Raw genomic sequence first — 22,804 nt, 5'->3', positions numbered from 1 at the left:
TAAAAAAACTAGCTACAACAAGTGTTCGTAAGGATATGGAGAAAAAGGAACTCTTCTGCAAACTGGTCCAACTACTATGGAAAGCTGTGTGGAGATTTCTCAACCTGCTAAAGATGGAGCTTCCATGTGATCCAGCAATTCCACTCCTAGGTATTTACCCAAAGGACACACAAAAAACATTAATTCAAAAGGGCACCTGCACCCCTATGTTTATAACAGCACTGTTTACAATAGCTAAGCTATGGAAACAACCCAAATGCCCAAAAACAGATGACTGGATCAAGAAGATATGGTGCATATACACAGTGGAATATTACTCAGCATTCAAAAAAGATAAACTCATGCAATTTGCAGCAACATGGGTGGAGCTGGAAGGGATCATGCTCAGCGAAATAAGCCAGAAAGAAAAAGAAAAATGACAGATGGTCTCACTCATAGCAGGAATTTAGAAAACCTAAATAAGGGACCAGGAAAAAGATTAATTATAATAAAGTAAAAATCAAAATCAACAAACAACTATAAACCAGAGACACACTATGGGAGGTGGGGTGAGAAAGGAGTAGGATCAAAACAAGGCAGGTGGGAATTGTATGGGGACTATAACCAAGATGAAAATGCATAAATTGTGCAAAAATAAAAAAAAGATGTAAAAAATATATAAAATAAAAAAGTAAAAAAAAAAAAAACAATAAAAATAAAAGTGTTGGGCCTCCCCGGTGGCGCAGCGGTTGAGCGCTGGGTTGCGAAGCTGCCCGCAGCCTCTGCAGCGCCGGTTCGATTCCCGGCTGCTCCCCGGCCACCAGAGGAGGGTCCCACATGGCGCGCAGACCTCTCCTGCCGCCCGCTGCTCCCCTCAGCAGTGTACTTCGGTCCTTCTGCCTGCTCTGCTCCCCGCTCTGGCTCTGGTGAATTCTCTCACCCTCCCGCGCTTCTGACTGTACCCAGTGCATGTATAAATAAAAACAAACGAACAAACAAATAAATAAATAAATAAAACATGCCTCTATTAAAAAAAAAAAATAAAATAAAAGTGTTGCCAGCTGCTAAACGAAGTAGAAGTGGTCTTTGTTCCTGAAACAGTGATTTCCAACTGTGTGTTTTTAATTCGTAAATGAATTGCTAATTCTTTAGTTATGACATTTTAGATAAACATCTTTTGATTAGGATGAAAATGATTGTATCTGTCATTGCCAATGTTTAAAGCATAACCAGTATTTTGTTAGCCTAACTGTGGGTTTTGAGATACCTAATCATAGTTAGAAAGTAACAGAGGTTACAGTTTCAAAAGCATAGTTGAAAGTAAAATGCCTCAAATCACGTTTATAATGGGACAGGACATATAATAAACAAATATACATATTTTCATGCATATATTTTCTTCTAAGATCTACAAATTTTGTCTACTGATTTTTTATTTTCACCAATGCCAAAGAACAGAAATGATGGAGTAAGGAGGGCCATCAGTTGGGTAGAAAAACAATAAAAAACAAGATTCCAAAGGACATCAGTAGACCAGTTAAAAGTCAAAAGGGGGGGAGGACTCGTAGTTTTCTGATTTAAACCACTGGGTAAGACAGGAGAAAATGCCAAGTTGCAAATGCTACTCCCTGCCAGGACATACAGTGCACATTGACTTGCATCAGCCACGGGTACCACAGGAGTTCCCGCAGCCCCTGTGATGAGACAAAACCAGAAAACCAGGCAAAACCAGCTGAAGCCAAGATGGAGCTAGAAGACAAGGGTTAAGCCTCAGCCTCATTATCATAGCAAAAAGCAGCCCTATCACCTCCTTGCCAGATCCAGCAAGACCAAACTTGGAAGAAAAGTGGGCTTGAAGGCAGTCCCTGGAAAGCCCTGCTTATTTCTCTGAAATCTTTAGCCTCAGCCCTTCCTTAGTATCCCCTCATATGTCTCTGCTTCTCCCCAGTGTGGGCAGATGCCTTCGTGATAGTAGCATCCCGTGTACTCAAGGCTGCTGGCTCCTGATTAAATCTGATTTTGTTCCACCAAAAAAAAAAAAAAAAAAAGTAAAAAGGGTTAGGGCCTCCCCTGGTGATGCATTGGTTAAGCGCTGGGCTGCGAGGCTGCCTGCATCCTCTGCAGCGCCCATTCGTTCCCCGGCCGCCAGCGAGGGTCCCACAAAAAAAAAAAAAAAAAAAAAAAAAAAAAAAGGTCAAAAGGGTTAGAAAAAAGAGACCGTGAAAATGAAAATCATGTCACCCCTCATGGGCTACATATGAACAGGGGAAAAATGCGGAGCATTGACTTACTCTGTTCCTTTACATTTATTAGTTAAAATTTAAAAATATTTCCTTTCAGAAACAGATAGAGCTCTTCTACTTTTTCATCTTTCTGACAACCATCCTTCTGCAGGACACCTCAGTGGTCACAAGTCATCTGATGTATCTGTCAGTTGCATCTGTCCTGATGGACACAAGCGATTTGGAGCAGTCCATTTGTTATTAGAGGGTCTTGATGTTAAAAGAAAAAGATACTAGTGAAAGCATATTAATAGAAATACTGGGGGAAGAATACCAAGTCAGCTAGAAATACTAGACATAGCAGACATAAATAAAAGCCTAGAGAATTGTGAGACAAAATTACGTCAAGGAGGCCATTATATGAATCCTTACTACTTCTTTTTAAAAAACACATTTAGTTGGGTGATCTTGGATAAGTTATATCATCCTCTGTGTCTCATCTCCTTCATTTTAATATAAGGATAATAGTGATTTCCACAGACTTGTTAACAAGATTAAATATAGTTGTAGAAATAAAGTATTGAAATGGTGTCTGAAACATAATAATTACTCACTGAATGTTAGCTGCTTTTTCTTTGTATCATCTAGCTGATAAATACAATATGTCACCATGATATTTTTATATGGAATAGTTGAGTAAAAGATCACAGGCTTTGAAGCCAGATAAACTTGGATTTAATTTCTGCCTCTACCTCTTATCAGCAGTGTAAACTTGGGCAAACAAATGTCTCTGTGATTTAGGTTCGTTATCTGCAGTGTCAGAAAAATAGTGACTATCTCTGAGAGTTTTGTGAGGATGAAATGAGTTAAAATATATAAAGTGCCAACATGACTTTCCCTTCCCTCTTGCCCCTTCCTTGACACATGGGAATAAAGGAATTCCTTAATTCACACTGGGCCTGAGCCACGCCAGGGGATGTGTGTGTGTGTGTGTGTCCCCCCCCCCCCCCCCCCCGCATTGCTCCTGGGGCTGGAAATGTTGGATACTGACAGGAATATTCAATGGCCAGCAGTAGATAGGCCAAAGCTTCTCTAAAGTTAAATCAAACTAATTAATTAGTATGTTTGATTTAACAACTGTTGAATTCACAAATAATTGGCAAAATCTTTTAGCAAAATTAACTTCTTTTTAAGAGAGGAGTTTCTGTGGTCGTATCTTGTAGGTACACCTACCTGCATTTCTCAGATCCCTGTCCAGGTGAACTTTCCATATCTGTGTCTCTCTTCTTCACCTTCCCAGTGATTCTCAATTTTGACCAGACTATGACCCTTCCCTAAGGAATTATAGACTTCTGGGCTGATGTTTCATTTCTCACCTTAAACAAACAAGCAGACAAACAAACACTCAATCTGTACTAGTATTCTTTAACCTTAGGTAAATAGGCACCTTTGAATTATTTGATAGGTACAATAAAAAGGTTGAAATGAAATAAATGAATAAATAAATAAGTTGCATCTGGAAGACCAGTTTTAGGGGTGACCTCTGCCTTATCATTCTTGGCTTGTCTCAGAGGCAGGGTGTATGTATCTGTTAATCTCAAGGGGGGAAACAAAAGTCTTCAGCCATTTTTAGAACTGGAGCAGGGTATGAATTCTATGCTGCTTTCTCCTTCCAACCCTGTCATTGCCCTGACGCAGATGGAAATGTTGACCAGAAGAGTGGCAGGGCAGGGCCGGACCAGGACGGGTTCTACTTAGGAGGTTGCAACAAATTCCAGGGACTGCTAAAAGGTCTCTGCTCCTTCAGGCTAAGACCTCTCTAAGTGTCTTCCACTTTTTCAGAAACTTTCTCTAGTCTTCTGGACCAAGATAAGTAAGAAGATTGACCAAATATTATAAGCTGCAGGGTCCGGAGGCAGTTTGGTATAGTAATTAGAAATCAGACCCTAGGCAGGCTTCTTTTTAGGCCCTGACACCAAGGGGCAGGTCCCTTATCTTGTTCAACCATAGATTCCTTATCTGTAAAAGGTAGATAACAATACATCTGTCATAGCATTATTATGAGGATTATTTGGTTTAGCATGTAAGACAAGCTTTTCTAGCACAGGTAAATAATCTATTCTGTTTTATTCCATGAGAAATTTCATAAGAAGAAATCATAATTAAATGTATGATTAAGTATAATTCTGGAATTTACTGTTGTTTTAAATTGTGAAAAGCCACTGGGGTCCTGACACTGGCTAACAGATATACAGACTTAGGGTAAGGGATGATGGAGTAACCGCAATAAAATTATAATGAGTATGAGCTGTTATCTGTAATAAAGTAGCCTGACAGAGTCATTAATTTCAGTGACCTTAACAGTTGATGCAATTGTATTTTGTTGCCCAAATGGAGGAGATTTTATTTCATAATCTATCATTTTTGCTCCTTGCAGTTGACAATGAACAAAAACTCTCCTTCCCTTATTCTTTTTTTGGCGTTGTTATGTTTGTCTCATCTTAGTGTTGAATGTTCATAAGTATCATTTTAATTGATTTTTTCCATAGAAAATACAAACACTTCGTTTTGTCCTCTCTTCAGTTTGAATTCTAATCATTAGCAAAGATGAGTCATAGTGTGCCAAGTTCTAAAGGAAGATATTTGGAAAATAACTTGTAATGTTCCTTTAGTTTCATGTGCCCAGTTGCTCTTGGACATGAGATGAAAGGCTGTGTTTGTGAGGAGAACCTGTACACAACTCTCTGTAATCAAGTTTGTGTGTACCAGCCAGAAAAGAACACTTTGAAGGCTTATGAAGTGACTGTTGACAGAATCCAGGGAAAATGGCAGACATTCTTTGTTATCCCAGCACTCACAGTTCTGCTCGTCTAAATTTTTCTGCTAGTCTTAAATTTTTCTGGAAGTTCTATAGCACATCACTACTTATACATAGTTGTGCACATTTCAGCTAATTATTTGGGGGGAAAAGCACACATTACTAAAAAATGTAGTATCTAGTTAAAAAAAATTAGTAAGTTAGAGAGAACCTAAAGTAGAAAATAAAAATCCTTGCAGTTCTATTGTCTATAGTTAATCAGTGAAAACACTGAAATATCTTTTTTCTATGAGCAAAATTACATGTTAATTTTTTTTGCAAAATTAGGATTGCTTAGTCAATACAGTTTGATAACTTGAATTTTAAAAAGTTAATGGATAAAGAAGATGTGATATATGTATACAATGGAATACTATTCAGCTATAAAAAATGATGAAATCCTTCCATGTGAAGCAATGTGGATGGACCTACTAGAGGTTATTATACTTAGTGAAATAAGTCAGATGGAGAAAGACAACACTGTATGATTTAATTCATATGTAGTATATATGAAAAAACAAATGGTTGAAATAAGTAAAGCTAAACTCTTAGACTATAAGGCCAATTAGTGGTCATTAGAAGGGAAGCAGCTGGGGGTGGGTGGTGGTGGCAGCTAGTAAATTGGGTAAAAGTGAACAATTGTATGGTGAAGGATAGAATTGGACATTCAGTGGTTAACTTAATGTTGTATATTCACATGGTGATTTTAAATAATGCATATCTGAAGCTTATATCATGTTATAATGCAGTGTTACTTCAATAAAAATTTTAAATAAAAATTAACAATCACAAACACTAATGCTTGCATATTTTTCCATTACATTAAATTGTTATAATTTATCCTTTGTTGAAAACTTAAATTGTCTTGGATTTTCAACAACATATTAGTATCAATAATATATTAATGATCTTTCTCTAATATTACTATCCCACTTACATCTCTATTGATAGCTAAGGGATTAGTATTTCTCCCCAGGTAGGCTTTAAAGTAACTTGTCAACCAGGCTAGAAGTCGAAAGATAGACAGTGAGAGTGCCTGGTCCCTGCCTGGTATTTGGAGAGAAACCTGGGCACTGGTTTCCCTCTGCAGAGAACTCAGCGTCTTTTCACAGCAGGGGCCACACCACTGTTTTCAGAGAAAGAGGAAAGTTAGAGAAGTGCAATCCATGTTATTCAGGCACTTTTATTTTGCATTATCTCTAAACTGGACTCAGATGTTCTATACAGTTATACTGAGCATCTTTGTTTCCAGCTATACAGAGCAGTGTCTCAACTGGGCTTTGAGAGTCTCAGAAACACACCTGGTAATTGATGAGACATGTGTTCAATTAATATATTCATGAGGTAGGAGAAATTTATTCGTTCATCTTTGTCATATTCCTGCCGACCCCAAAACCCAGCAATTAGACTGTTTCATGTGGGCAGACACATGTCTGTTTCATTTGTCACTGAGTTCTCAGCACATAGTACCTTACCTAGCATATAGCAGATAATAAATACTTGGTGAGTAAAGAAAAAATATGAAGTGGAAATACCTCAGTTCAGCTGCCATTTGGGTCTTTGCCCTGCTTTCTTCATTCAGGAATTTGGCCCATATAGATTTGTTTATTCAATCCTGTTGAGTGACTGAGGAGGCAGTGATGAGTCTGTGTCAGACTCAAGTACTATAGTGTGGAGAGTGTAATTTTCTGTGTTGAAATTTGGTCAGCCTTATCAGGAACAGAACCTTTAGGTCTACAGTTTGATATATTATTCCCCTAGAAAGTGAACCTTGGAATCTTTCACTAGTTCATGCTCTTGTATTCACACTCAAAATTTAAGCCTCAAAATAGAGCAATGTAATGGATGATCAGATGCTTCTCTGATGACTACTTGCTGTGCTTCTAGAAATAGCTTCAAGGAATAAAAAATATATATATAATTTTATTCATTCCAGTACTTATTGAGTATTATCCTAGGCATCCACATTATACTGGGTATTAGAAATAAGAAGAAAAAGAAGAGGTACTCATATATATGCAGATAAATGCATAATTATCATGCAGCGTGGTTGTGATATAATGGGGTCAGGACAGGCTGCTGCGGGAACATAGAGGAGGGGGCACTTGCTCATTCATCCCAGTTAATATGGAGGAAGTTTCATGGAGATGAGTCCACCTTTTGCATAAGTTTTGAAGCATGATAGGAGTTTATCTGGCAGAGAAAGGGGGAGTAGTTCAAAACAGGGTTATACAAACTAAAGTTCAAAAGGGCATGGTGAATCTGGGTGAGAGCTTCACAATGGTTGGAAAATAAGATATTTGTAAGAGAGATGAGCTTGATGGGAGATGAGGTCAGAAGTAGACTCCAGATGCTAAGGAGTCTGTACTTTGTTGTGTAGACAATGCAGATTTTGATAAGGGACATTTGTCTGTCAGCCATTAGGATCATTAGATTAAGACATTTACTTCTGGTAAGGGTTTAATTAAGAAGATCAAGAAGACTGGATTTTCTTTTCATTTGGGTTTGTTAATCCTGTCTTAATCATGGTGGTGTAATGGCCCAAGCCTTTCTTAAGTTTTCAGTTTCATCTTTGTTCATTTATTTCACATTTGCTTTTATATCTAAGGTGTTTTCAGAGACACATTATTCGTCTGTTCTGCAACTGTTTACTTGAAGGTAAAGCTGGGCCAAGTGATTAGATCAGTTCTAACATGTAGCTGGGACAATTTATGAACTTATTCCCCCAAATCAACTTTAACATCATAAATGGTTGGTCAGATATAAACACATAAGATAAAAATTCACAGTTATTTTTAAGTCTCAATGGTAGGAAAGAGGGCATCTCATTTCTCAAAGGCCTTAGTTTTGGATTTTTTTTTTTTAAGGGAAGTTAAGGTTAGTGTGAAAGGCAAAGAAAACAGAATATGAAAGAGAAGACATATCGTTATAAGTCAAATATATACCAAGTCAAAAATTCTAAAAGTAATATTCTAGAATATCACCAGGCATGTGAAATTCAGTATCAGATGCTTTAAATTCATTAAAAAATCCTTCTTATTTATAGCTTATCTATATACTTCAGCCCAGAATTAAGAAAAAGTCACTTTTTATCCCCCTTTGGGTCTGTATACATTTGGCTCACCATTTAAATTATCATTTTATAGTTCTGATGTCAGTTTGAATTCAAAGTTTCAGGTAGATGTATCAGAATTTCTGCTATGTTCATTTCTTTTTTTGTCATTATTTTGCAAAATAGCATCATTTTGTGAAAAGTGAGATAAATACCATGTAGCATTGTTAACAACCATAGGGTCAAGAAAATTTCTGTATCAGCTGATTCTCTGTTTTGTTTGTTTTGCAGGTGACAATGGCCAACATTGGAATAAATGGAAATCAATCCCTGGAGACCTGTGAAACAACACTTTTTGCACTCCGAATGGCAACCTGGAATCAAATCTTAGATCCCTGGGTATATATTCTTCTGCGGAAGGCTGTCCTTAAGAATCTGTACAAACTTGCCAGGCGCTGTTGTGGAGTACATATCATTAGCTTACATGTTTGGGAGCTGAGTTCCATTAAAAAATCCTTAAAAGTTGCTGCTATTTCTGAATCACCAGTTGCAGAGAAAGTAAATCAGCAAGCTCCTAGTTTAATAGGACAGTAAGTCAGCATAGATCTAGAACAAAATTGAGAAAAATGTTGGCAATATTTCAGTTAATTGGATAAATATATAAAGCCTAACTGGAAAAGTCAGGTAGTATGGAGGCACTTTTGTCAGAGTCAGCTTTTGAAATTTGTTAAATTACAGCATCATTGTGAATTTTCACTTGTTTTTTTCAACTGAAGGTAATACAATGAAACAATGCCTTGGGAGTGAAACTGAAAATAATTTTAGGCTTGTGTTGGTCATGCTTTTGGAATGGGTGAGTCTGTTGAATCCAAAAGCATTTACTTGATCTATTTGCTAAAGTATATTATAGTGCTACCTGCACAGTGGAATGGCTGTTTTGGGGTAACTGCTCTACAGCTATTTCTTGCAGAGGAGTGCACTCATTTTTTGATTGGGTCTAATTTAACCCTCATTATGTCACCACAATTAATATACAAATGGTCACGTCACATGAGTTTCACTGTGGCTTCTTTTAATGACCTTCGCATTTACCAGAATTGGCTGTCAGGTTGCCTGAGCTGGCTAGCCTCTTTAGATTGACCTCATCTTTGTGATATTTGACAAACATGACTGCTTACATTTATTTTTATAAAGGTCAATTGTTTTTTGAAGGGTTTTTTTTTTTTTTGGTAAGTCATAGATTTGCACAGGTTTCAAATAATCCTTTTATGCTTTGAAAATTCTAATGTACAATAAATAATTTTCAGAGAAACAATGGTTCTATGTCATCACATGTACAGGCAACTTGCATTGTGGCAGTTCCAGAGAAATGACCATGGATAATGCAAAGAGCTGAAACCCTAGCAGTAGGTACAAAGAGCATGGGCAGACTTTTTACCTTGAGCCACAATTTCTATGTCTGAGAAAAAGAGAAAAGCAACATATACAATATTCAAAACTATCTACAGCTAGTGTGTCTCTGTTTTCTATTTATCTGGCATCTTCTAAAGTTTGTGCTGTTCATGTCAAGGGGAAGGTGGACAATTAGGGATTTGGGAATCATTAAAATGTTTAAGCGATCAAGGAATAATTATCTCTCTTGATTTCCCAATAATACTTTAGACCTTTTCTTTGATTATTTGTATAATTCAACCCAAAGCTTTTTAGTAATCATTCAATGTCTTATATCCATCAGTTTATAGGATAGGTAGTTTTGCTATCTATATGCACTTCTATAAAAGAGTTCTTTGCCGTCATTAACTGGTATCCATTGTAAAGTTAATCTTCCTGTGCTAATGATTTCAGATTCTGTAGGAACCTGTGTAGTTCAAACAAGCTTAAATTATTACATTCACAAATTTTTGGTTTTGACAGGTAATTTACATTGGAAATGATTGTTAGCTTTGGTGAATTTTGGAAAATTCTCATGAATAAGTGAAAATATATTAGCCTCACTGAAGATTTAAAAACAACTATTTCCCAGTGAGTTTAAAGAAAGGAAATATACATACATACACACACTAGTACATGATATTGTTGATTTAAGACCTATAAATGATTAAGCACCCACATTTACACTATTGTCATATGTATTGTCCATAGTAGGTGATAAACACTCACCAAGCTGAATTACAGGCAAAAATTCCATGGTGTAAAAAGAGCTTGGGAACCTCCCTGGTGGTGCTGGCGGTTGAGCGCTGCACGGTGAAGCTGCCCGCAGTCTCTGTAGCACAGGTTCGATCCCTGCTGGCCAGCGAGAATCCCATATGGCGAAGCAGACCTCTCCTGACTCACCCGCTGCTCCCCTCAGCAGTGTATTTTGTCAGTCTGCCTGTTCTACTCCCCGCTCTGTCTCTGGTGAATCCTTTCACCCTCCCTGTGCATCTGGTTCTTGTATAAAAATAAATAAATCTTTAAAAAAAAAAAGAGCTTGGAATTACAGTTTTTTTGTATTTTTAATTTAAACTGACAATTATATATTGGTTATTGTAGATCTATAAATAAAATGTATAAAATGTGTGTACACACATATAGTCAAGTATCTGCTTAAAAAAGTCATTATCTGTCATTGATGTTACAATATTTAAATGTCTTTGTGTATTTTAAGAGCAGTTAAAGCCCAGAACAACTTTTAAATGACTTTAGAAGAGATATCCCGCTCTTTCCGCTTCCTCCCACCACAACTATGTCAGAGTATTGGTGTCCTGTGAACTGAGGTACAAAGAATCCGAGGTAGATTCTATTTTTTTCATGCTGGATAGGATGCTGCAGCCACCATTTCCATGTATATCGTCTGGGGAGAGGTGTGGAGAAACTTTCACATAGTTTCTTCTATGTGAAATGAAGATTTCATTGAGACCTTCTGGCAGAAATGTTTCATCATTGCCTTGAGGAAACCTGGCCATGTGTGTCTGCACTGAGGAGATAATGTGACATGACTGTGTGTGGGAAAGTGTGAACATGCAAGGTTTTGGGGAGTGTCAGGGAGGTCACTGCATATATCAGAAGGGTTATTTGTATGAACTAAGCATAGATTTATGGCCACTAAATTGGTTTTTCAATATTAAATGCAAGAGGTAGACACCAAAAAATTGAAAATAAATTCACAAAAGAATACACATTTTCTATTGTTTTAGAATTCCATCTAAGGAAATGAAGTGAGCATGTTTTGATTTCTGTTATATAGATTTTGGTGTAGTCTGGTAATTTATTGTATAGTGAGTAATAGTGTAGAGCAATAATTTTCATATAAATATTCAAAGTAGAAGTTTTTTTTTTGTTCAGATTACTGAAAACATAGAGTGCAAATAGTGCTCAACAAATTTACCAATTTTGAACTTTCAAGTTCAACTTAAAGTTTATAATTAGACCACTAGAGTAACTGGACCTCCCTTCTCATTAGGGAAATAGTATCTAAGCAACTTAACAATTTATTTGACCATAATATATATGGGGGGGATTCTACTATATTATTCTGGGCAAATGACTTGAAATGCCAGACTTTTACTGATGTTAGTGAATTTTTTTAGAAAAATGATGTCAATATATAACAATACATAGATGGATTTTTATGATTATGAATATAAAAATAAATAATGTCAACTCATAATTAGCTTTGGGCGCATTGTCAAACATCAGATGTTTTACTTATGGATTTAATTCTGTGGTAGAAATATCCTTAAAGGTAGATAGTTGCTTCTAATTACTCTATTGCTGAAGAGAAAATACTTAAAAGTTAGCACTTTCGTGCACATGCATACACATCTATCTTATATAATAGTCTTGTTTGCTCACTTTCAGACTTAAAAACCTGCTTTAGTTTTGTGTCTAACCTGAGTTTAGAACCCAGTTAAGAGCATAGGGTGAACTTTTTGTGAAACTTGTTAACTTCACCTGTATCGCCATCATTGTTCTAAATTAATAAATTGTCTATGGTTAAAATATAAAGAGTGGGAATGAATTTTCTTACTTCATCTGGGTGTGAGAATGTTTTACTACCTTTCAATAATTTTGGAGTTCAAATTGTTACTGATATAGTCTAACAGTAGATGAAATGTGTTATGTGAATAAGTGTATTTTGTGCTTGTTATTCTTGTTCAGATTGTACCAGAGATTAAATAGTGGTATGTATATTTTGTTGCTTGCATCATGTAATTTTAGTGCTTGGCTAGCTTAAAACCTCAAACAAATGATTTTTGTAATAAACTTGAAACAGTGTTTATCAAGAGTGGTTTTTTTTTAAGGAAGAGTGTTTTTTTAAAAAAACTTAGAACTCTTGAAAGTTAAAGTATAATTTTCCCTCTTATTAGATGAGAAGCATTTCAACTTATTTTCTCTCATTACCTTTTGGATCCCTTTACTACCCACTGTGACATCTGCTTTTTTTATTTCTTCTGTGTCTCACCTTACCTAGGCAGGTCATAATTTGGATGGGAATCTGCTCATTTCTAAGACAGTGGCCCAGCTGTGTCAGTCAAGTGACCTGAGGTATGTCTGTGATAATAAACAACTCCCAAATCTCAGTGTGAGAAACCCACAAAGATTTGTATCTCATCTATGGCTTCTGTCCACTTAGAAGGAGAGTTTTTCTCATTATTATCGTTTAAACCTCAGGTGACAAAATCGCCACCATCTTGTAAGTTACTTTTTCCCATGGTAGAGAGGAAACAATAAAAGTGGTCAAACATGCACTGGCTCTTAGAACTTCCACCTGGAAATAATACATATACTTTATTCACATTTCTGGGTAAAACAAGTTATATGGGGGAAGAGATAGGTGACGTGCTGTGATATGACCAGGAGCAGGATTAAAAACAATATCTGGGTGGGCAACACTAATGATTTCTATATCAGGTTAATTATTTGCATCTTTGCCTTCTTTAGATAATTCAAACTGGAACTGTGCTTTTTTTAAAAATTTGAAACATGGGGTGAAAATATTTTAGATTCATTCCTCTAAATATCTTGTAATCTTTAAAATTAAGGGAGAATTAATACCACATATATATTGTGATATTTGCAATTTGTAGACATTTTAGATGATCAAAAATTTAGAATAAAAAGTGAAAAACTTGATTATTAAAAGTGCAGGGAAAAGACATTTCTGTACCATGTCTAAGCATTGTTTAATTGCATCATTACCTGAAATGATTGCTTTCTGACAAATGAGGATGTTCGAAATATATTTTTGCCTTTAAGTTTAAATTTTCTCATGACAGAACATGTTTACCTTGATATACTCTGTCATATTGAATTCTATCAAACTGTCAGAAAACCCAAAGTGTGTAGCAGCACGGAGCAAGATTCGACCACATTTCCTCTTCTCCAAGTGAGAACGGTCACTTCATTTCAAACTCAAATAAGACAGTATTTGAAGGAACCCAAAACATAGACAAAACTAAATCTTAGTCATCTTCATAGGTAATTTCATATATGCCACACATTTAGTTCAAATTAGCTATATGGAGTTACTGCAAAGAATTTTTGGCAGAGTTATCTTTCTGCCCTGAAAAAATATCAATCAAAAACAATATGATAAGCAATTAGAAGAAAGGTTTTTATGCCACCCAAAGTTTTATATTTGCCAAAGCATTTTTTTAGTTAACAATATAGTTTATGAATGAATAATGAACATACATGTTTATGGTATTCATAAGAGAGACAATTATTTACATCTAAAGGAACTGTATTTTGGATGTGAAGGCCATTTTACATGTCCACTTATAAAAGCATATAAACTCAGTCTTATAATTTCATTTTTAGCTCACTTGAATTTTTTTCAATGTCCAGTGGCAAACCCCAAATTAACAAAATCCATTCTATTGTCATGTTAACTTTCCCTTCTTAAGTGAGGCAATCCTACATTAGCATACACCTATATTTAAGTTTAAAAAGTAAATTCATTCTAGATATACAGTTGTGTTCCAAAACTTTTTTATTCAACAGTCTGTGTCAGTACACACAGAATATTATTTTTAACAGCAAAATAATCTCACATAATATAGATGTAACTTAAATAACAGTGTTCTTACTGAACATTGAGAGTTCTTTTTTTTCCAGTTATTTTCCTCTTTCAAATAATGTTATTTTAATATTCTCCTCCTTATACTTGTTTCTTCTTGTATGTGGAGCCTCTGGGGTAAGGCATACTCATTTTCAGCGTTGATATGCTTTGCTAAATTGTACAATGTGTACTTCCATTCTCTGCTAAGAGAAAATGTCCTATTCCTGGCATCACCTACCATGTGTTTCAGCAATCATTCTATTGTCATCAATCTGCTTGGCAAAAATAAATCACATTTAAGTCATACTTTGGTTTATGACTTGTATTTTCCATTGCTAATGAAGCTGAGCATCTTTTCCTACTTTCATTAGTCACTTGTGTTTCTCTGTAAATTTCCTGTTCCTGACCTTTACCCACTTTTAATATGTTAATTTTTTTCTTATTGGAGGAGAACATTGGATATTGAAGTACTGTCTCAGTCATCTTGGGCTGCTTTAACCAAGTACCATACACTCTTGGATGGCTAAACCAACAGAAATTTTCCATATTTCTGAAGGTGAAAGTTTTTAGGTACCTGAAGAGGGTTCTCTTTCTGGTTACTTCATTTCTGTATCTTCACATGTTGGGGGAGAGAGAGAGAGAGAGAGAGAGAGAGAGAGAGAGAGAGAGAGAGAGAGAGAGAGAGAGAGAGAGAGAGACTGATCTCTTTTGCTAAGATCACCATTCCCATTATGGAGACCCCACCCCTATGGTTTCTTGGAAAACTACTGCCCGAAGTCCCATCTCCAAATACCATCACTGTGGGAGATAGAGCTTAACATGTAAATTGTAGGGAAACAAAATTCAGCCCATAATAGATATTAACAATTATATATAATACAATAAAAGTATAGTACCAACATTTTTTTCCAGGCTGTATTTCTTTTGCATTAAAGGTGTTATTTATCATCAGCTTTTATATTTCTACTTAGGCAAAACAAATCTTTTATGAATTCTTTGTTTTTGTTTAGAAAGTCTTTCTGTTTTCAAACATTATAAATATATTCCTCTATGTAATTTTCTACAACTGGTAGTTTGTTTTTGATCTTTAGATTTTGTAGTTTTCATGGAATTTTTTTTGTGAGATAGTGATCTTTTTCTTATCCTGAATGTATAACCCAACATATGATAGCAATTTTAGAAAAAAAAGTAGTTATGTTTTTTAAATCTTACCTTGGCTATATTCTCATTAGACTTTTGGAAATTTTGAATTTAGTTAATCTAACTTCTATTATTAACTAGATTGGGAAACACCAGTCTAGATCAGTTAATGAAAGGAATAGTGCCCTTGGTATTCAGCAATGGAACTAAGACTATTACTAGTAGGAATATGACTTTATGTAATGATATTTTCCCTTTTTGCCAGATGTGTTCTGTGATCAACAATAGTTTCCAGGTTGTAAGTGGGTTAATTAGGAGTTCCACCAGTTTACTAGGGATGCCATAACCATATTGTGGAGTAGATTCCTTAAACAGCATATTTATTGGCTCACAGTTCTGGCGGCTACAAGTGTAAGATAAAGGTATCCTCAGGGTTGATTTCTTTTGAGGCCTTTCTCCTTGTTTGCAGAAATCATCTTTTCCCTTTGTATTTATCACACGTAAGTTTAATTGCCACTTTAAACACCTTCTCTCTAAATTGTTACATTCTGAGAAGCTGGGGATTAGGACATCAACATATGAATTTTGGACAGAAATTCAGTACAGAGCAAGGATATTGTCCATAACATTTTTCAATTCCCAAATAAAATATAGTGCTATTACTTTGGGGACAATTAAATATTCATAGTGGATTTTATTCAAATCAATTAGAATGATGGACCAAAATTAATAATACTTGGACTTAAAATCTTATTATAAAGGCATTAAAAATAAAAATCTTTCATACAAATCTAAATAAGTAGCATTTCTAAGGTAAGTAAAGCAAAACCAAACAAACAAGTCAGCAAATGAAGAGTTCGTGAGATAGTTTTACCAGGATATATTTTTCTCTCTTAAAAAGAATATATCATTATTTACTGGGAGAGTTGCAAAGGATATCAAACATAAAAACAGATAAAATATCTTACATAGTCACTTCTCTAAATATGTCATTTTGAAATGTCAGTGTCAAATATATTAATTTATAAAACTTAAACTTAGAACTAGTGAAAACAGCGCAGGATATAGTTTTCTGAAAATTGTGACATTTGTCATTACTTTATAAAATTAGTTTCAGAGAAATACTCCAAAGAAAACACAAAACAGAGAACTTTGAAATTGGGGAGGCAAGAGTACAAAGGACTGTGGGGATGGATCACGGGTGCTGTGATGGTGGGAGAACTGCGTGGACTACACCTGAGGGGAGAAATCAAAAATGAAAATGAACAAAATGAACAAAAATGTACAAAATGTACAAAATGTACAAAAATGAACAATGATGTAAGAAAATACATTTAATTATAAAAAATGTATTTAATTATAATTAAATGCATTTAATTATAAAAAAAGGCCCTGACAATTATAGTTATAGTGCCTCATTATTAATGTCAGCTAATTGGAGAAGTAGAATGACTGACTATTGTAATTTGAGGTTTCTGAAGAAACAAAATTTTGCTCTGTTTTCCAGAAAGAGCTACTAGGTTTTTTCTTCTTCACTTGCGTTGATTCTTCATGAGACAGAGGGAGAAAGAGAAACAAGGAATGAATGTGTCATTATCACATTGATTGGGTAAACACATGGGGCTGAAAGTTTTCATTCAGAATGGGGTTACTGAAGAAAAGTTTCCCTTATCAAATATGACCTTTCAATTAGTTACCAAACTAGGTATGCTTGTGTCTTCACTAGTATGAAATGTGTACTTTGTGTATATTTATATTTAAAGCCATTTAGGGGGAAAATATGCTTTTGCCAACAAAGAAAGAGGTCTGGGATCAAAGTGAGTTTGAATTTAATGTCACTATTTGTATTGTTACACAGTTTATTTCTTTAATAATTGGAACCTTAGTTTGTTTAACTAAAAATAGATAATGATTGTTATTCTTTAATGGCTTTTAAGGTTTATGTAAGTTAACAGTTATAAAATGTTCATTGTAGAGTTAGCACATAATAGGCACTATTATTTCCTTTTTCTTTAGTTTCAGAAATCTGATTTTAAAAATGCTTCTAAATTATGTATTATATACACTCAGTAAGAGCTGAGAAAATGAAAGCTTATATCTAATAAAACAACAAAATTAAACAGTAAATAATTGCCAGTAGAGACAGTAATATGGAAGAAATGAGAACTTGATTGCAAATGACACAAAATTAAAAAAAATAAATTTATAAAGTATTTAATAAAACTAGATAGGAACACATCTTAAAGATACAGAAAATCTACCAGATGTATTATTGGAGAATTTTTTTTTTCATGTATGCTTAAAGAATTAAGCATAAGAATGTACCCTGTGGCATTTTTTAAAAACAATGGTGAGCTAGAAACAACTGAAATGTTTAGAAGAGGTACTGGCTGAAGAAACCATTCATTCATGTGATGAGATACTGTACAATTTCAAAAGGGATGAACTAGAGCTAAGCACAGCAAAAATTGGAAGATATTTACATTTCAGAAACACAGTTTTTGAAGTAAAACTTAGAAACACTGCCCTGGATACCTTTGGGCAGGTAGAAAGGCAGACACGCAAGATATGGGGGATAAAAGAGACCCAAGATGAGGGCCTGGGTCTGGACCAATGTTGATAAATGTGCTGTGAATTGAATATGAGATTGCATCAATCTAATTGTGCTACCTAAGATTCCCACAATTGGGCCTCCCCGGTGGCGCAGCGGTTGAGCACTGGGTTGCGAAGCTGCCTGTCAGCCTCTGCAGCGCTGGTTCGATCCCCGGCTGCTCCCCGGCCACCAGAGGAGGGTCCCACATGGTGCGCAGACCTCTCCTGCCGCCTGCTGCTCCCCTCAGCAGACCTCTCCTGCCGCCCACTGCTCCCCTCAACAGTGTACTTCGGTCTTTCTGCCTGCTCTGCTTCCCGCTCTGGCTCTCACCCTCCCCCGCATCTGACTGTATCTGAATTCTCTCACCCTCCCCCGCATCTGACTGTACCCAGTGCTTATATAAATAATAAATAAATAAATCTTAAAAAAAAAAAAGATTCCCACAATAAGAAATGAAACAGATTTATTCTTCAAAACATCTAAATGACTTGCTGATGGAAACATCCTGGGTTATTTTTTTTTTTTAATTAGGCGAGACTTCTCTTTTTTGAATTTTTTTTCCCTTTCAGTGATGGGATCTAACCACAGTTTCAACAGGGACTCACTCTTGTGTGGCCCCCATCTGTTCCCAGTTAACATTATGCAATGACATTCACCCCCAACAACTCCCAGCCAGTGACAAGGAGTCACTTTTTTTGATTCTTCTACCAATTGGTAGTCAGCCTCTTTTGTCTTAAATTTCCAGGGCATCAGGCATCTATCCACTGTAACTCTTAATTGCAAGGGAAATGAATTAAGTGCCTAGAGGGCACTCTGAGAACTGTTATGAGCAAACCAGACTGTTATAACACAATACCATAGACTGGGTGGCTTAAAAAACAAGACATTTCTCATAGTTCTGGAGGCTGAGAAGTCCAAAATCAAGGGCACTAATCCCATCTGCTGATGCCACCATCATGCCCTCATCTAAACCAAAATATCTCCTAAAGGCCCTACCTTCTAATACTATATATCAGTGTTTAATAATATCATATTGGGGGTTAAGGTTTCAACATGTGAATTTTGGAGCAATACAAACTTTCAGTCCATAACAAAAACCATTTTACTAGCTTGAGGTAAGAGGGAAGCGCTCCCTTTTGGAAGGATAAGATATAGTGTGGCTCTCACCAGTGAAATCTCTTAACAATCTCTCTTTATCTCTTGACATTTTGGTAAATCAATTAAATGTATGCATTCAATTATTGTTACTATTATTTGGCATTGGTCTAGCCTATGTCAACACCATAGCTTATGCATTATAATGGCTTTACTGTAAGTTTTAGAGTAAGTTTGGAATGTTAGTGTTAAGTCCTTCAATTTTGTTTTTCTTTTTTGAGACTATTTTGGCAATAGCAGATCCCTTACATTCCCATATAAATTTTAGTTTATTAATTTCTCCAGAAAATTTGCTGAAATTTGGAAATGATTGTGTTACATGTAAATCAACTGGGAAGATTGAACACCCCTATAATTCTGACACCTCTAAACTATTATCACAGCATATCTATTAGCTAGGTCTCTAATTTCTCTCAGCAGTGTTTTGTATCTGCTGGGTACACCTGTTGGGTGGTCTGAGAAATGTACTTTGCCTTTTGTTGGTAACATATGTTTTCAAGCTTAGTAAGTTAATCAATAATTTGGATTTTTAAAGCATATGAATCACTTAAGGAAAAGAATTCTTTAATTTATAGGCAAGGAATAGGGGATAAATTCAATATGCTCAAAATGGATGAAATATTAAGTCTATTTCCCTTTGGAATCATTGCTTCCCAGGGCAATAAACTCACCAGAAAGATCTTACTCTGTTTCAAAGAAACCACAATAAACTACTCAAGGTTGACTTAATAATCAGAAGCATCACATATGTATGCTTTAAAACAAAAAGCTAGATTCTAAGAATAAGATCAATAAGGCACATTAATTTCTCTGAAGGAACTTGCACTAGGAGAGAAACAAGCATTTTAATAAATAATGATGATATATTGTCAAGCGTTATGTTGGAAGAAGATACAAGTAGTTGAAGTAACACAGAAAAGAGAAAAATAATAACTTCTCTTGCAGGGTTCTGTAAAAGTTGGAAATGAGTATGCATGAAGAGTTCAGTGTAGTGCTAGGACATATTACACATCCAATTAATGTTAATGACTATTTTTTCACACATGACCTCATTTAATCTTTATAATAATTCTGTGGTATTGCACTTCTGAAAATGGAGGCTAAATGAGGTAAAAATGATACCAGTTTACTAAGAATCAGAATTAGAATTCAAACACTAATTTTAATATCATATTAATCTTTATATACTTTTTGCCAAAGATTTATATAAAAAAGGAAGCAACAGTTCAGTTTCTGTGCTTCAGTCACCTTGGAATCAATACCCTTTTCCTGCTTGCTACACTGCTATTTTGAATAAATACTTGCTGAGTTAAAAATTCAATAATTAGAGAAGAACCAATTGAAATAATTATGCTGTCTTAGTGCATCTCTTCCAAAAGAATAAAATATGAAAATTATCAGTTATTTCAGGTTTTAAGAACCATTTTTATTATAAAATATAGCAAAACAGATTAAAATTCTTACCCCGGTTTGGAGCTATTTAGATAATTTTTCACATAAAGAATAAAGCCGATAGGGAGAAATCTTGTGAAGATTTTATGATATATTTATTTTACACATATTATCTGAACACTTACCATTTCTGTACCTCAGTATTATTTATTGAATTTGTCCAAACACTTTTACAACTTGTCAGATTTTCCCAGTCTTAGAGTATGTTTCAATTTTATACTTTGCCTTTTACATATTCTTATGCTTTTCATTTTTCTGTTTCCAACTTTCCAGGCTAAAATTAAGATAGCAACTTCAGAAATAAGGGACAAAGGCTAACCAGTGAGGTGAAGAAACAATGTTTTTGGATTGGCATTTTGTTAATGGGAAATGTATTTCCAAGAATAGTGATGAAATTTACTTCTGTATGATCATTAAAAGCACAGGTGATGTCTTTTGGTGAAACTCTCCCTCAAAACAGAGAAGTGGTGTTTCTGAATGATGAGGATCTCTTATTTAACATTTTGCTGCCAGGAGTGGTAGATTTGTTTATTGTGCCTCTTGTTTGACTGCCGGAGGGACTTTATTTACTTTGACTTTGAAAGAAAGATATGCTGTAAAGGAGAGAATAGCCAACTAAAATACTAATTTGCTTTATTATTTGATGACATGACCAATTACTGTCTTGTCTCCCTCTGTTTTAATTTTAGATACTCTCCAGCAGCTTGTAATGATAGTAAATGACATACCACCTTGTGGACCTTTGTAAGCCTCTGAAAAGGCCTGCTGTACATCAGATTTTAATGAAATAACTCACTTCTTTGAAGAACCTTAATAGGGTTTTCCATTTCTGAAGAGGAGGAAGGGTTGGGAGAGCTCTGTATTACATTTTATCCTCAGACTTGCCATACATATTAGTTAATTAGAACAAATCATCATTTAGTCAGAGAAATGTAAAAACATCCTACATGGTTGCTATTATAGCAAGAATAATAGCTATACTGCAAAGAATATCATATATACTATCAAGAACAGACAAAATCTTATACTTCATATGTGGGGACATTTGTCATTCCCTCTGTTGGCCACTTGAGAATGAAGAAAATTCTCAACTCATCCCCTCAAAATATAATCTGCTTGTGAGTGGGAATATAAATTGGTAGAGGCTCTATGGAAAACAGTATGGCAGCTTCAATCAGTAAAAATTTAATTACCACATGATCCAGTAATGCCACTTCTGAGTACTTACCTGAAGAATTTGATGGCACTAATTAAAACAAATATATACCCCCCTATGTTCATTGCAGCTCTCTTCACAATAACCAAGACATGGAAACAATCCAAGTTTGGATAATGGAAAAGGAAGATGTGGTAAATACACAATAGACTATGACTCACCCTTAAGAAAGATGACATCTTGCCATTTGCAACAGCATAGATAGATCTTGAGGGGATTTAAAATTTATTTATTTATTTCTGTTGCATAGAAGAACTGGAGTATAGGCCAGAGGTACAGGGGATGAGAGATTTCATCAGAGACACAGTGGGGAGCAGAACAAGTGATTTACTGAAATACACTGCTAAGGGGAGCAGTGGGTGAGACAGGAGTGGTCTGCTGTGCCATATGTGGTTTAGCTCCCTTGCTGGGCATCGAAATCAGGACCTAGTGGCTGGTGATAGCACTAGGCCACCAGGGAGGCCCTTTGAGGGTAATTTATTTAGTGAAAACAGCCAAAAGGAGAAAGACAAATACCATATAATTTCACTTATTTGTAGAATATAAAGAAACAAAGTAAAGTACAAACAAAATAAAGATAAAAATAACCCCTTAGACTCTGATCATTATGATGGTTGCCAGAGAAGAAGTGGGGAGGTCTGGAATAGGTAGAGGGGGTGGATTGGTTAATGGTGGAAGGTGAATAGAAATCTGGTGGTTGATGTGGTGTGTTACATACAGTTGTTGAGGTTAGAAACTGTACACCTGAATCCTATAAAGTGTTATAAACTGATGTTACCTTAACAAAAAAAAAATCAAAATTATGAAAAACAAAGACAAATTGTTACATTCCAGAGGAGATACACACACAGGATACACATACTAAATGCAATGTGTATCCTAGATTGGATCCTGGAATAGAAAAAGACATTGATGGAAATACTAGTGAAATCCAAATAAAGTCTAGAGTTTAGTAACAGTAATGTATCAATATTGGTTCCATGGTACTGACAAACATACAAAGGTCATATAGGATGTTGGCATTAGTGAAAACTGGGTGAAGAATATACAGGAATTCTCTACATTATTTTGAATTTTATTAAATCTCAAATTATT

At 35.3% G+C, this 22,804-nt stretch overlaps 1 protein-coding gene across 1 annotated transcript in view; it reads left to right on the top strand.

The window, feature by feature from the left end:
• Nucleotides 1-8,704, top strand: part of PTGFR (prostaglandin F receptor) — a gene marked incomplete at both ends in the record, with an annotated part of 42,574 nt that extends 33,870 nt beyond the window's left edge. The window contains one exon of the mRNA XM_084241591.1: nucleotides 8,402-8,704. Within this exon, the coding sequence (XP_084097717.1) occupies nucleotides 8,402-8,704 (303 nt within the window). The remainder of the gene's footprint in view (nucleotides 1-8,401) is intronic.
• Nucleotides 8,705-22,804: the final 14,100 nt, after the last annotated feature.

The sequence above is a fragment of the Talpa europaea genome, assembly GCF_964194135.1.
Source record: "Talpa europaea genome assembly, chromosome: 9".
Lineage (NCBI taxonomy): Eukaryota > Metazoa > Chordata > Mammalia > Eulipotyphla > Talpidae > Talpa > Talpa europaea.
This window is presented reverse-complemented; position numbering and strand designations above follow the sequence as displayed.